The sequence below is a fragment of the Oxyura jamaicensis genome, chromosome 14 (assembly GCF_011077185.1).
Source record: "Oxyura jamaicensis isolate SHBP4307 breed ruddy duck chromosome 14, BPBGC_Ojam_1.0, whole genome shotgun sequence".
Lineage (NCBI taxonomy): Eukaryota > Metazoa > Chordata > Aves > Anseriformes > Anatidae > Oxyura > Oxyura jamaicensis.
This window is the reverse complement of record NC_048906.1, coordinates 7,415,850-7,431,105: the sequence shown is the minus strand read 5'-3', so window position 1 is coordinate 7,431,105 and position 15,256 is coordinate 7,415,850. Positions and strand designations below refer to the sequence as shown.

Here is a 15,256-nt window from a genome sequence, read left to right as displayed (position 1 = left end):
CTTTACTGCATTATTCACTTCTAAAAAGACATTTGTCTTACTCTAAATACACCATCTTAGTCTGACATTCTCTGCTTTGGTAAACCATGTATTTTTTCTCACATTCTGTTTGCCTCACTACAATTAATCATGCTTTGTTTCAACATTTGCTCTATTACATAGCATTATATTGAATTTAAAGAATACTTTCTGGAATATATATACATTATATTTGCTATACTTGAGCCTTAGGTAAATTTGCATTCAAATTTATTTAAAACCTGCTGCTTTACTTATAATTTTATATACCCGTTCTTTTTGTATACTAGGGAAGCAATTACGTGGATCCCTTGATGTTTTTCACATTAAGAAATAGCTTTGTTTCTCCTAAGACGCTGTTATTTCTGTTATCTTGCTGCTGTTTCCTTTGTGTATCATTCTCATCTGTCATCAGCCTTAAGCAAATCAAAGCAAAGGTCTTCTTTGCTTACTCTGAAATAACACCAGCTCCCCTTAGTTAACTGATTATTAAAGAAATGCATTGCTTACCATGCTTATGTCTTTGATGGAGCTCTGCCATCACTGGTGGCATTTATTTTCTGCTTTATGCCCAGGAAGCTAAAGTCTTCCATAAACGTGAAATTGCATTTCTTATTTACTAGCTGGTAGCTGACTTTTCACAGTCAAAGATGGTCTGTAATGGACATTTGATACTTCAGCTGCTTGTCTACACACCCAGACTTCATTGGTCCTTAGGCCCTGACTATCCACTCAGGATTATCAGAGAGATGTATTAGTACAAAGTTAAAGAACAGAAACACGGTTTTTCATGCTTATTGAACTGGCAGGGTTTTTGTTTGTTTGTTTGTATGTATGTATGTTTATCCTGGCATCCAGAGCCAACGAGAATAGTCAGGGCACTTCCTACAGAGAGAACTGAGCTAACCAGCCATCTCCAAGTGTTACTTGTTTGCTTCTTCAGAGAAATGATTTTAGCCACATCATGAAGGCACTCACTGAGATTAAAAAAATCATCATGGACAGGATAGAAGTGTGCTCCCTTACACCCGATCCTCTGAATCCACTCAAGATTTGCTTATTGGCAGTGGGCGCAACATGGAACACAACCCAGAGGACTTGTTGGGAAATGGCATTGCTGAAGTTCTTGTCACCCCAGTCACTCGTGGCTGCACACACCCAGCTGCTGTTGATGGGAGTGGCTCCAGACACAGAGCTGGGCGTTGCAAAGAATTTTTCAGATGTTTACACCCTGAAGAACTCCCATCATAGGGTCAAGAACAACTGTTTTCACAAACTAAATACTATGCATTTCCGAATATGATAATAGCTAAGGGCAGCAAGCACTGTAGCTGGAGCCTGAAGGGAAACTATGGTGGTGAGTGGAAAGAGACATTCTTGTCTCCTGAATTAGGATGAGGCTTCTGTGCAGTCCAAGCAATGCTTCCCCTTTCAATGGCTCCTACTGGCTGTGATGCATCGTGCTTAATTTTTCAGAGATGTAAAATTAAATTAGAAGGGGGGAGAGCAGCAAAAAGTTCAGTGAATTGGAGAAAGAGTAATAATTTTGTATCTGACTAATCTTCAAACTATTCTCTCAGATCAAAAATAGCTCAACCCCTCTACAAAGATGTTTGCCAACAACAGCAGCCCAGCAGTTTCACAGTGTTTACAGTTTAGCAGCTCTGGTCAGGAATTTTGCATTTCTTGATGTAGCAAGACTTTTTCTTTAGCTGCAATGTTATTAATTCAGATACAGTGACTCTCCTTCCTGTTAGCTGATAACACCTTCTGACTCTGTCTCACTACTGCTGTTTTGCCTTTTCCTTGTAGTGTGTTACAGAAGGATTGGCACTTGTTTAGCATATTGCATCTGAAAATATTTTCTTAACTAGTAGGTCTCAGAGCATATTAGAAGTTCATTTCTCAATAGAAGGGTTAGAAAGAGCAAGTTTAGTTTTGGAATGTCTCACTGATATTTTTGTGGGCTCTGTTTGATGCTTGGAATATTTTTGGAGCAGGTGTTTGGTCAGTTGTCTTTTGAGGAGCTTGGGAACTCACTACTGCAAAAGGACAATATGGTTTAAAACCATATCACAAGTGCAATGGTGTTTCTAAGATGATACAATTGTTTGCAAAGAACTTGTGGCCTGCTGGAAACAAATTTCATGTGCCTTCCCCCTGCTAGTTGAAAGGCAGGAAACTTATCTACATTTTTTTGCCTTCTTGGCAAAACACCAAGTAATCTGCATGAGGATCTAAGAACTAAAGCATCTAGAACCAGAGAACAGGAAACACAGGCACAAGGGCATGAACTGAGCTGAGGTGAGCTGAACACGGAGCTTGCTTAGTACTTGGTTACATTGCACAGTGTTATCTTAAGATTGCTTCTTCCCGGAAGGGACAACCAAAGGGGAATTTATACGTCCATTGAATGAGATTGGCGATGATGTAGATATGAAAGGTTAACTTGAAGAAGTGAAGGAACACATCTAGCATGGAAGAAAACCAGCAACCATTCTTACCCTTAGAAGTGTCTTCACTGCTAACAGAGTTGCGGTACCAGCTGAAGTCCTTGTTTTACCTGGATAACAAACTTCACTTGGAACAGAAACATTTTTTGCCTGTCGCAACTCCATTGAAGTCAACAGATTTGCATGTAAGAGTTTGGAGCCGAGGCTGGTATGCTGTCTGTAGCCAGTTCTTTTTGGATGGCTTATACTGATAGGTGGGTGAGACAGGAGGTTGTTTCACATGGGGGAAGAATTACAAATGGGAAGTGGCAGCTGAAATAAACACTTGATCTTGTGCCTACAGTTTTAGGATAGAAAGTGAACCTGACTCTTACCTAAGGTTGGTGAGCCAGCTCCAGTTGTGTGATTCATATGAATACTTTCATGCAGGCTGTGTAATGCTACTTGGGTTGTAAGCTCAATTGGCTAGATATGATTTTGTCCATGACTTCTGCTCTTAGGCACTGTGCCACTGCAAATACTACCATAATTAAATGCTGACAAAGAAAATTGGGCGAATGTGTGCTCTGTTTCTGAATATTATCTTTCAGCTGCAACCCAGATGGGGTTTTGTACATGCAGCAGTTTATGTGATTGCTTAATAGAGAAGAAAAAACAAATCTGAAACATTTTTTATGCTTTGGGCACAACTCCATGTCGTATATCGTGTTTCTTAGTGATACCGGTACAACTATATGACAGTATAAATGGTATGATCATTAATACCATCTGTATTTTAATAGTACATAATCCCCAGCATAAGTCCAAGGCCCAATTAGGGATGAATGAATGATGTGGAGAAACAAGTAGTTTTGGTACTTTCACAGTCACAGCTATTATCTGTCCAGCTATTTATAGTCTACAGCATCAGTCCAGTTCTTTCCAAAGCATTATATTCACATTATGTTTTTGACAAAAAGATTTGTGATGGGAACTTTCATTCTGATTTTAACTCTTGCAGGCAAATCAGAAATGTGATCCTGTAAGATGTCCATGAGTCACCATGGTTGAAGTTCTTTTGACTGCAGAATCAAAGCACAAAGACTCCCAGCTGACCTCAAGGATAGGGAAACCTTGTTCAATATCTCATATCTTAATTTGTAATCTGAAGATATGCGAAGTTTATATGGGATTTTTGCTTGGGGGTTGAGCAGAAGGAAAGATCCCAATATCCAAGCCTGTTATTTTGTTTCACCATAGATTCATTAGCAGTTAGAAAAAAATGTTTTCTAAGTGATTGCATATTTGTTTGCTCAAAATTGTATTGTAATGTGAATTATATGCCAATGAAAATACAGAATAATCTTTCTTGGTTACAGAACCAAAGCTGCACAGTCTAGACCTCAATTTCCCCAAGGTCGTCAGATTTTGGTATTTATTTAATGTGTCAGTTTTGACGTAGATCCAATTCTCATTACTGAAAGCTACATAAAGTTATGTCTTGCAGCAATTTTCTTCTTAAGATCTTCAATGTACATGTATGTAAAAATAAGAATTCCAGACTCTTTCTACATAAACTATACCTACCATATTTTCAAGGAGAGTCATTGTATCTACATAAAGATATGCACAAGATATTTCAGGCAGGAAAAAAAAAGTCTGGTCAATACATATTTCTTATTAACTGCTTTACCTTGACTTATCTGGTTTTACAAGTACTATTGTCAAGGGAATTAATTGCACCAGAGTCAATGGAGAGAAAAATCAAGTATTCTGCTCACAACAAATTAGGCTTTAACACTGCAGAGTTGTCATTTTGTGTATCAAAGGCAGCTGAAAGTCATGTTGCTGGCATTAACTGGGGGGCTTGTTAATGTAGTCATGATCATCTTTCTGACAAAAACTCAACTTTTGCAAATTCAATATGAACTTTTCCTTAGGTTCTTGTCTCATTTACATTATCCTTTTTTCCTTCTTAGTGTGCTTCTTGTTTAATTTCTCAGTTAGGAACTCATTTTTCAGCATCTAAACTATAAAATGAATGAAGAACAAGTCTGAAAGGAGTCTTAAGTAAGTGAATGCAAGTTACATGTTCTTTTCCCATCTTTCATATGAATAGCTTTGGGAATGTAGGTCTCCTCAACTAATTTGAGTCAAGGCCTTTGCATAAATAGGGTCATACTGTGCCTTTAGACTTAGCTACAGGATGGATTCCTAATTTGTACCTTGTTATAGGTCCATTTTAGAAGACACTGTTTTTTTCCTAGCGTGCCCTTTTGTAGGAGAATAAGCCCTACATGGGTGTAGTTCTTCCGTTCTGGTAATCTCTGTAATATCTTATCAGTCCCTTAGGGGCTCACCCTTCATTCTGTGAATGGCCGGAACTGCCATTGAAGTCTGTGGCAGTTAAAGAAAGTGCAGTGTCAAAGAGGTATGCTGCTGGCAGCTTAAAGGCTTTACAGAATTCGTAGTACTAGACATCATTTCTTCAGGATTTTATACCCATTCTTATGTATGCCTACCACATGCAAACCTATCTGTGGAATTTCCTTTCTGCCCTTGCTCAGTTTTTGTTTTTTGTTTTGTTTTGTTTGTATTTTTAAGGCTGGGCAGGAGTCTGAGTTCCTCTGCCACAAATAGTAAATCTTCTTGTGGCAGAAGAAGCAAAAAGCAAAGGGATAATAGGAATAATGCAGTGGGCATCACAGGGCACCTGCATGCCTGGACTACTTCAAATCCATTTGACTGTGTCTTATTTGCTGACTGATACAGGCTGATCAGGCAGTAAACAATTACACCCAGTGTAAAAGTCTATTTCATTTCCAGAGTGGTGTAAATAAACATGACTATAAATGGTAGCTGTTCCCAGCATTTCCTGGGCCAGATGATGTATTGGGCTCAAAGTTACCTACACAAAATGCTTGACCAATTGCATATCTCAGCTTGTAATAATCACAAGTGCATTGTTATGCAGTAGCAGTGAATTCAAAAAGCTTCCTTTTTTTTTTTTTTTTTTTTTTGTCCATACATTTGTTGCTGTGTGCACCAACTAATTTATTGGTCCGTCTGAATTTAATGAATATTCTCTCAGTATGTGAATGATGGCTGTCTCTTTCTGTTAAATTAAATGTAAGATTCCTTCAACATGGGCTCAGCAAATCCGTAAGTTATTACGTACCAATTGTATCCCAAATGGTAACCTCCATCTTTGTCTTACTTTTTAGGCTCTTTAACGGGGCTGAGCATTGTGCAGCACCAAGCATGCTTTCTCTGATACTCTGTGATGGCTTGCAAGTCTATGCAGTAGTCCAAATCTCTACTTAAAGAAAGCAAAAAAGTATCCAGAGCCATCTAGAGATATATGTAAATTTCTCAGTGGTGGACAAAATGGTATTTCAAACAAGGACCACAATGACAAAGCAGAAAAGGAGTAAGAGCAAACAGGGGGAGCAATATGCACCAGCAAGCTCTTTGGCAGCTAAACCAATCCATGGCAGAGTTCCTGCGTGTTCCTCACTCAGGGCTCCCTCTGACAGCAGGGAGAGTCCTCCACACGAATTGGGCCACCTGCAAGAGAGCCAAAGCACCACTGTCGGTGGAGCAGGGCAGCCTGGGCTCTGCCTTTGGCTGGTCCCGTTCATATCTCCCTGGGAATCATTGGCCAGCAATGCTGGCGCACAGGCGAGATCTCCTGCCTTTAGTGTTCATCTTGATGATGTAGGATCCTTCTATCTACACTTTCACTACTACTAGCACTTCCTTTACACGGTAAGAGTCCCAGTAGATGAGACCAGTGATCCTCCTGGGGATATTTCCTCTCCAATGGGTCTGCACAGGCTGGGAATGTAGGTCAGCGTGGAGAACAGTAATGGACTATTGCCAGGTCTGCATTTGCCAGCTGGAGCAAAGCACATTGCAGCAAGGACATGTGTACAAACCCATTCTCAGTGGTGGGACTAGCTAATTGTTTAACACTGCCAGTGAAGAGGGAAGCTCTTGGAACTATTCTCATCTCCAACAACTGTAATCAAATGTCAGGCAGAGGGAAAATCGGACCTGTTTCAGCTTATGTACAAAAAGCAGTGGAATATGCTGATATAAGAAAGGAGAATTAGCAGTGTGTAGGAATGTAACGAGTTGTGTTAATATGCTTGATAAAAATAACATTTTCCGTTACCTATGTTGAGTGATTCAGCATTTCTGAGACAAGTCTTTAATTAAAATAAATGTGTTTAGAGATTTGTGTGGGATAAAGATTATATTTGGGTCAAATTAAAGAGTGGTCCATGCTGCACTGGATGGATAAGCTGTAAAATGTAAAAACCAATGAAAGGGTCTAAGTGATAATCCTGCTTCTAAAATGCCAGCTCAGCAGTAAACAGAGCAGGTGCAAGCCATGTTTAATCCATTACCCCTGGGAAATGATAATGTTAATTTCTGTTGTCTTCCTGTGCCAGATGCCAGGCTCTTTGAATTTCTAATTGAGAGCACTAGCTAAAAAGACTGAGAAGGCACAACTGAACACCTGGGTTGCATCAAAATGAGCATAGCTTTGTTAGCTGCTGCTTATTGTAATATCCCACTGCAGGCAACACCTGTGGTATGACTTTATAAATAGATAACCTGAGCTGTGATCACACAAGGTTAATTCAGAAGTTGTCAGCTTGTTGGGCAGCTTTCCAGCCGTGTGCTGATGATACATGCTCATAACATGGGATCAAATCATGTTTTGTATGCTTATGTGCTTCATGATGTCAGAAAGATTTTTTTCTTAGGTAGAATATTCCTGCTCTGCTCTTGTGTTAAGAGGAAACTCCAAGCAGATGTGATTTGAACATTCTCTGATGTCTTATAGCATGTACTTCATCTGCTGTGTTTAAAAACTTTTAGATGATCAGAATTACTTAGATCTGGTAGCGTGTGCTTGTAAAATAATGAAAATTTTGGCAAAGGTGCTGTTAACTGTTTTCTCTTATAGTTTAATCTCTTAGATGCATTTCCTCAATTGATAGTGATAGTCAGTGTACCCCAGGGAGTTTACAGCACTGAAACAGCACATCCTCTTGGTTAAAAGAAAAAACAAAAAACCTCCTCTTGCTGAATATCCAAACAGCCCTTGAGTGTTGGTTGTCTTTGCACCTTTACGTTGAATTTACTTCATGTTCAAGTAATTTACATTTAAGAATTATGAAGAAAAAAATGCAACTTGTCAGCCATGAGTTGTTTCTAATTATTCAGTGTATATAGAGTTTGATTCACAAGATTCATAAATAGCCAGCAATTTATCATCAAGCTCCTTGGTACTGCTCAGAAGTCATTTGGATTCTGTGATGTTGGATATTTCACCAACATCCTACTCAGGATATTTACTGGTTGATAGGTTGCTTTAACACCAAAGGAGAGCACCAGTTCTCTGTATGGATTAATGCACTTTTGATTTGGATATTTTTTTCCTCTTCTGGATTGGAGAGGAAATTGGTAACTACATTTATTGAAGGAAATTAGACCTTTCCAGTTTAGTCAAAGCTTTGGAAAGTAGCAGAAGGGTGAGCGTTTGGAAAAATACTATATTTCCTGCTTGAGTAGCTGTGCTTGTACAACATGGGATCATTCCCTGGATTTTCCTAGAGTTCCTTAGTTAAAAAATCAGGCAAATTCCTGCAGATATGAGGAATATCAACCACATGAGCAGCCTCACTGCACATGCTCACCTAGCAGGATATGGCCAGAACAATATAATGTGGAATTTATGGTACATGCAATACTGCTATGATGCTGTAATGGGGAGGAAAAAGAATGCCCCCTTACTGAATGAGTTGAGTTCATTCACTTGTTAACATTTGAGATGAAAAAACAGTTGCACAAATATTATCCTCACTTAAATTTTTGCTCTCTTTTTATCTGCTTGTATTTTATAATTCTACTACCAAAGCAACTTCTGCTGTAAGACTTTGAACTTTTAAATAACTTTGTAATTAATCCAAATTAAATAATTTGGATTAGTCTTATTAAACAGATGAAGAAGAGATTGTGGAAGACAGGAGGCCTTTGATTCTTAGATGATCTTTAGACTCCCAGACTGCAGTGGTAAGGGAAATAAGCTACAGATTTCAGGTCTGTTTGTTTTTTGTAAGTAACCAGTTAAAATTAATGAGTAAACTTCTAAAATAAGAAGTCCTTTAGTAGTGCCAAAGTGCTCTCTTAAAATGTGCCTGCAATTTGTTTTCGGTGAGTTGTTTCTTGTCTGGGGCATTAAGCCTTTTTTTTCTCACTGGTTTTGATTGTCTTCTCTGTAACAAATTTTCACTGAAGGATTTTATACAACTTTCTGTTCTGATTAGTAAACACTACAGAAACTTACATCTAATGCTTACCTTCAATAAGCCATTCTTGTTCCGAACTCTGTCTTTTGAACCCATAACTATGAAAAATAAATGAAGGTATCAAAAGTTATGTTTCCAGTATACATGTGCTGGATATATTGCTTGCTCAGCTGGCAGGATTCTTCCTGATCCTGCTTAATTTGTCTTGATTCATCTCGATTCTTCTCTGCCTAAGGCTTCCAGCCAGTAGGTCATGTTGAATGTCAGTGCTCTGGGAGGCAACGTTCATTAACACAGGAATAAAAAAGATCACAAAGTATCAGCAGTCCAGTACAAGGTAAATCCTTTCTTCCCCTACATGGCTTCAACAAACCGCACCTTCTGTTAAATCTTGAATCCTTGTGGATTTCCTTCCAAATGTAAATTTTATCTTAAAGCATCAAGAACACCAGATGTCTGTGTATTAGAGCTTACTTATTCCATTTTATTTATCCCTTTCTGGATCTGGCCTCTAGATTCAAATACTCCTGTTTAAAATTCATTCTGGCAGTATTGCCAATTATTTCCAAACTGGGATGAGTTTTCCCCCAGTATGTATACTGATCCTTAGCAGGAAGACTTTGCTTGTGCTTTCACTAGAACTAAGTCTGGAAGCCAATTGGAGTCCAGTGAAGGGGAATGAAAGTGGTCTAAGACCAATTTCTGGTATAACTGTGGACCAATTATTTAGGATCAGGTTATTAAAGATACTTAAAATGTGTACCTATATGTGTAAAAAACTGTCCTTTCATCTTCTCTGAGCTTCAGCTTGCTCAATTTTAATGAGAAATAGTACTTGTATGAGTTTTTTTTTTAAACTATTTTCATGAAGTCAATATAAAGTATCTTGGAAATGGAAAGTATTACATTAATAGGCAGGTTGACCAGGTACACCCAGTTTGATAGGATTCCAAACACAGCTCTGAAAAACTCATTTGGTTCTTCTCTTTCAACAGGTGACACATTTAAGTGGCAATGTATAATATTTTCAAAATTTAGTATTAACATTACTTTTAATGGAGACATGCAAATTGTGTAGTGTTTTTTTTTTTTTTTTTTTTTTTTAAAAAAAAAATGTTTATCTTCCTTTATTGAAAGGATTTGTGATGGAGAGGTTCCTCCTGATTTAGACATCAAGAAACAAACACTGCTTTTTTGGCAAGCGTATGTGAATAGAGTATACACCAGCAAGATACTAATTACAGGACCATTCATTGCAGCCTGTGGCTAATTAATTTGTTTGTTTTCAGAAGCTGTGGTTCTACAGTTTGTAGGTTTTTTACTAAACCCATGCCCTTTGGCTAAAGCATTGCCAAATTATTCTGTTGCAGGAGTGCTGTTCAGGAGTGCTGAAACCTTAAGCAGCAATGCTTGCTTATTTCAGTCATCTCAGATAGGACAAGTTTCTGAGAGCTGCTGAACAGCTTCCACAACTATTACTGTAATGAAAGTACCATGTGAGGAAAGACTGAATTGAGACCTTATTATTTGATCTATTGCAGTTGCATCTTACCTGATCTATTTGTGAGAATATTCTTTCCACCTTGCTTTTTTCCTTTGACACATATAATGTATATTTAGATCAGTACTGCATTAGACACTCCTTTGACTAAATAGTTTCTCATTCTATTTAGTATTGCTTTCCTGCATCTGGAACAAAACTTAATAGAGCATACAGCTCAGTATTTGCTAAAAATAATTAGGGAAGAATAACACATAGGAGAGGACGGCAAGGAATATCTAATACAGCTATGAAAGTTGTACGACACCTTTACACAAAGGTCATCGTTTTGCATTTCCTGTCTTATTAATGGAAATTACTTAGCTAAATCTGGTTTTCTCTGAAACAGTTGGTGCAGGGTTCTAGAGAAAGCCTTAAAACACAGATGTGATTCAGTCCAGCATTAGACATCTAAATAAAGAAAAGAGTATCTTCATAAAGAAAAGAGTTCCAAAATTGGTAGAACTGGTATTTTGGCTGGCAGCATCAGCAGAGAGCAATACCTGGGGAAAGAAATTTGCCCACTCATGACTATTTCTTTCAAGTCAGGATGAAATTCTGTTGATAAGAAAATTATACTGATAAAAAGGCACTTCTTATGCCTTCTTGAGGGAGTACTTAAACACTCTTTTATAACAAATCATTCATTAGATTAATTTAATTGAGTCCTTAGGATGGTTCAGTGGACAAAAAGGAAATTAATTTGATTTAATAAACAACATAAATGGAATATTTAAACAACATAAAAGGCATATTTAAAAATATGATCCACCTTCATGTCTTCATGTTAAGGCCTCTTGAAAGCCCACCTGTCTGAAGCCAAAGTAGGCAGCACCATTCCAGATCAGGGCCATCAAAATACAGTAGCTATTCCTGAGTCAACAGAAATGAATTTTTTACTAAGTTTGCAAGGACATCAGTGGCAGATGCAAACCTAATTCTGAAATATTTCCCAAGAAGAATGTAATTCCTCTGTGGTTATGACAAGAGCTGCTGGTTCATTGTTTAACGCATTTTTAAATTCATATAAATGGAACTTTCTGCCAGCAGTTCACAATATGCCCTGCCATGTTTTTCAGGAGTTTTTCTCTCCATGTGCAAGCTTAAGCATTTGTGGGAAGAAATCAGGGAGTTCTGTTCTAAACCCATTTTAGAGTGACAGATACAGAATGAGGGGAAAACATTTGACTTAAATAAGCAAATTACTCATTGTTTTAAACCCGCTTTTCTTTAGCCAGTTTTTCTCGGGAGCTATATAAAATCCTTTTGTAGGCTGTAGTATTGGAACAGCAGTGAACTGAGGAAGATGTCTCTAGTTATATAAAAACACTATTTGGTCACTGTGACTGAAAGTGGAGGTTAAAATTTGTTCCTATTTATCAGGTAGTGGAGCAAATTACTGTTTAATGTAAAAAGAGAATAGTGACAGTGAAGGAAAATATTACGCATAAAGGGATGAGAGATTTTCCTTTTGGGGAGAGGAGGTGTTGGGCACATTCGTATATACAGAAACTAATCTTTATGCTTAAAACAGTGGCCTGGAATAAAGACCTGGGTTCTGTTTTCAGTTGTGTTCCTGATGCTTAGTGGTACTGTTTTGTAGTAAGCAAATTGTGAATATTTTGGGGCATTATTCACAGTTACACTGAGGACCTTTAACACCCCTCTGGCAACTTGCTCAGTCTGCTAGACAATATTCCTTCCACACCAATAATGTTATCAAAAATATTTAAGAAAATCAACTGAAAATAAAACTATCAACATCCTTTAGTTGATCCAATTATCCTTCTCTAAAAAAAGGTTTTAACACCTCCCACACGGAACAGCAGCTTCAGTAATTTGGCAGTGATAACAGCGCATAATCAAGAAACATGAGGCTGCGATGTGGTAATACATCCCATTTTGTGTACAGGAAGATTTTTCTTTTATTTAAGTAAATATATTTTCTGTATAAGTACCTTTTGGATTCCTTGGCATTAGGTTGCTCATCCCATTACTCTCGTACAGTCGCTACAAATGTTCAGCTCTAGAAACGGGAAATGAGTGAATTGTAACATTCCTGATGATGGCAGATAGGAGATTAGGATTTGTCTTTGTTTTTGGGATGCTTGTGGTATATTTGTAGATAGGGAGTAACTGTGACTAACACGTAGAACAAAGGATTGGAAGGGTTGGTTTTGTAGCTTCAACTTCGTATTCTACCAATGACTAATTCACAGCTAACCTTAAGTGTACTGTCATTATAGAATAGTGCTCTGACAAGTCCTTTTAATGATAGGCTACCATAACTTCCCAGATAATATTACAACATGATGCTTTATCAGCAAATAACATCAAAGGTCTAGCATTCAATTAGGATGGGGTGGGTTGTAAAGTGAAGCAGTCTGCTGTGTTTAAAATGCACTGAATTGTTTTCACTGTTGAAGTGAGAACACCCTTACATTGTAAACCTGCTGCTAGGCTACAAGAGAAGTTTTAAACTTGAAGTCTGTAGCTGCTATGAACCTCAAAATTATCTGCTTATGGAATTTGCATGAAGCCAGTGACAGATCTCAGAAATACCATATACCCGAGAAACCAGAGTGATAGGTAGAAATTAGATTTGCCCATGTAGTTATACCATAATAGCACAGTGTAGTTTGAATAACCATCATTAAAGGGGATTAAGTGTCAGCTAGAAGGAAAACACATCCAGAGGCCCCAGCCCTGATGTCCATATTCGGAAGGGAGATTTGGTAGAGTGAAGAATAAAGGAATATTTTTGAAGTTTCCAGTGGATATTATATATGTGTAGATAAAGACCAGACTACAGGCTTGTCACCAGCACCAGTTTTAAATCCATAAAGAACTATTTAAATTAACATAGTAGCTGTTTATATAGGAAAAAAAATAGATGTTGTGTAACATATTGCTTATTACGTATCACTGATTTTAAAGGAAAGAGGCCCTATTTTGCCTTCCCAAATCTAAAATCTATGGACAGCCAGGCAAGGAATAATTTGGAGCTGTCTATTGCTTTAAAAACATTCACAAGGAGCAGCATAATGCATTAACAATAGTTTACTAAAACGACAAAAGATTGTCTGCCACGTCTCTATTCAAGTAAAATACTTCACTTGGAAGAATAATTAGGACACTTCAAAAAATAGGGGACGTTCTGTAATACAATTAGTGTCTTCAAGCTGGAGAGAATGTATCTTGGGGCAGACACAGACTTCGTAGCAAGAAAGTAGTTAGCCTTTCAGTTGATGTCTATGGCAGGAGAAAAATCACCCTAGAAAAAATTACTTGAGATAAGGATTTTGGTTTCTGTTTGTGTCTTCCTGAACGTCGTGTCCTCAGAGCTGCTTGGAGCACAAAGCTTTCCCTTCCTGAGGTCCCAGGGGTGTGCTCGTAGGACATTGCTTTGGACAACTTGTGCTCCCAGATTCATTATATAACCTTGACATAATTAGCCTTTTCTGCTAAGTTATTGGGAAACTGTAAATCTAGCGAATTGTATGATATTTCTCCATTTCTTCACTATATGGAGCGTCTGGTTGCTTGGGATTAACGCTTCTGTTCACGTTGCTTAAAGCCATCACCTCATCTTCATGCCCTGTAAAACCAGAACGATTACAAACATAAACGAGGTCGGGCCTTATTTCTGCGCCGTGCTCGTGCCCCGATGTAACAACAAGGTCCCGTCCCGCCTGGGGAAAGCCGGGGCTGCAGCGGGCACCGGGCGCCTTCCCGCCTCCCTTCAGCCCCCTCACGCCCCTCCTGCAGGGGGCAGCCCTGTGAGGGACTCCCCCCGCCCTGCGCGCGGGCATGGCCGGGCTCCTCGTCCCGCCCTCGGGCCCCGCACTGCTCGCCGATTGGCGGAGAGAGCCTTCAATGCCGAAGAAGCCCCCCCCCCCCTCCACGGCCCGAACTGCGGGCTGATCACCGAATGCGTCCCGCCCTCCTCGCGCCGCAGCCTTCGCTCGGCCCAGCCCGCAGCGATTGGCCGACTTGGCTGCCGGTCACCGCTCAGCCCTGTGCCGCCCAGCGCTCCCGCCTCCCTATCGCGAGACGTGGGCTGATTGGTCCGCTGGGCTGTCAGTCAGTAGCGCGCCACACCCTCCCCGTCAGGTAGCCCGGAAGATGGCGGCGGCGGCGGCCGGCGGGGCTCCGTGAGGGGAGCAGGGCTGCGGGGCTGATGCCGCGAGCGGCCGCGCTGCCGAGGCGGGGGGCAGCGACCGCCTTGGGGGCTGCGGGGAGCCGCTGAGGGCCGCTGGGAACCGAGAGCCCCGGCTTGGGCGGCAGCGCGGGGAGGGGATGCGGCAGCGCGGCGGGGCCGGGCGGCGGGGGGCCGGCCCGCAGCCCCTCGGCCAGCAGCCCCTCGGGCCCGGCCTGCCGGCCGCCCTCCTGCTCCCGCTGCTCCTGGGCGCCGCCGGGGCGGCTCCGCTCCCGCCAGCAGCGGCAGGTGAGGCGCGGCGGGTTCGGGGGGGGGGGCGGGAGGGGGTCGTGCATCGCTGCAGGGAGCGTGATGCGCCCGTGTCTGGCGACACGCCGTGCTTCTGCGGAGGGCACCGCGCTGAGCTCCGCGGGATTTTTCTTCTTTTCCGTGGGGACCGCCCGGCCTGGCTCCCGGTGCAGGGTGGAGGCTCCGAGGGCAGACGGCGCTTTCCTCGTTTCCGGCCCGATTAGCCGGGTCCCCCCGCGCCCTCGTCTCCTTAAGCAAGCATGTAGTTCGTGTTTGTTTGTCATGCGTTAGGTAACGCTGCCTGCCTCTGCTTCCCTTCCTCCTTTTCCTGATAATCCTAGAGACACAGAATGAAAAATGTGCTCTCTCAACGTTAGGAATTACTGCTGGAAGGTTTATTAGTGCGCATAGCTAACAACCACCTTTTTTTTTGTGTGTGTGTTTTATCGGGGCTTGCAAGCATAAAATTGTGTTAGAACAGAATTTGGTTAGGCTT

The 15,256-nt window shown here is 40.6% G+C and overlaps 1 protein-coding gene across 1 annotated transcript in view; it reads left to right on the top strand.

Annotated features, from left to right (window-relative positions):
- The first annotated feature begins 14,414 nt into the window (after positions 1 to 14,414).
- The window catches only part of LMTK2 (lemur tyrosine kinase 2), a 44,509-nt gene continuing 43,667 nt past the window's right edge, over positions 14,415 to 15,256 (top strand). The window contains exon 1 of the mRNA XM_035339356.1: positions 14,415 to 14,760. Coding sequence (XP_035195247.1) covers positions 14,613 to 14,760 — 148 coding nt within the window. The 5' untranslated portion in view covers positions 14,415 to 14,612. The remainder of the gene's footprint in view (positions 14,761 to 15,256) is intronic.